The 1,020-nt window shown below is 34.9% G+C and overlaps 1 protein-coding gene across 1 annotated transcript in view; it reads left to right on the top strand.

Moving 5' to 3' along the window:
- Nucleotides 1–584: 584 nt before the first annotated feature.
- LOC119417226 (galactose-specific lectin nattectin) overlaps nt 585–1,020 on the top strand; it is a gene marked incomplete at its 5' end in the record, with an annotated part of 69,988 nt that continues 69,552 nt past the window's right edge. Inside the window, 1 exon segment of the mRNA XM_037684438.1 lies at nt 585–667. Within this exon segment, the coding sequence (XP_037540366.1) occupies nt 585–667 (83 nt within the window).

A 1,020-nucleotide genomic window follows, 5' to 3' on the forward strand; every position in this document is an offset into this window, starting at 1 on the left:
GGTCAAATATAAATCAGGACGTGCAGCTCCATTGGCAATAGTTGGTTGGGGTTTTTGGTAGCAACAATTTGTACGAGTGACACGAAATCAAATCCAGCCGTGTTCATCTCAGACAAACTTCAGAGTGGAAACATCATTTAAACAGGACACACAAAGTTGGACTTTATATGTCAGATCTGGCATTTTAACATTTTTAACTGTTTTAACAATCACACTTTAAGTTTTATAGTTTTTAGAGACTTTCCCACAGAATGTTAAACTTTTATGATGTTTAAACTTTACAAAAGTCTTTGAAAAGGAACTTTCTAGTCCCTCAAACTTTACACTTCTACAGTTTATAAATCAAAATGTACACTTGTGGTTTTAATTTAAATTTAAATTTAATAAAATTTGAATTCTGAATCTTCTCTCCAAAACCTAAAGTGGAGAGTCTTTAATAATTCATATCTCACACCAAATGAACTGCAGGTAAATAAATGGTTGGATTTCATGCATTAGTGTCACATTATTAAAAACCTTATTTTGGTCATTGACTAATTTTCTATCATATTTACTAAAAATTCCCTTTTCTTCTGTTGGTGCAGGTGAATGTCCTTCTGGATGGACTTCATATGGAGGTCGTTGTTTCGTGTTCGAGAGTGAAGAAAAGACCTGGGGTGGTTCTCAGGTACAACTCTTTAACTGCTCATTGTGTTTGTGTGACATGATGGACTAGAGTCAGAGTCAGAGTTTCTTTATTGTCATTCGCACCTCATGTGGTACATGCGGTGCGAACGAAATGATGTACACAGGGTCCCAGTTACATCCAACAATAAAATGTAAAAGAAAAACAGTGATAACATCAAAGATATGAACTAAGAAAAACATAAACTAAAAATACACTAAGCACTAAAAGCATAAAAACAATACGTGCAACAGCAGCACAAACATGAGTCTGTGTGAGCAGATGAGCACACATGAAAACATCAACATGAAACAGATCAGCAGCAACATGAAACAGATCAGCAGCAACATGAAACA

This window comes from Nematolebias whitei, chromosome 11, assembly GCF_014905685.2.
Source record: "Nematolebias whitei isolate Nwh7 chromosome 11, NemWhi1, whole genome shotgun sequence".
Taxonomy (NCBI): domain Eukaryota; kingdom Metazoa; phylum Chordata; class Actinopteri; order Cyprinodontiformes; family Rivulidae; genus Nematolebias; species Nematolebias whitei.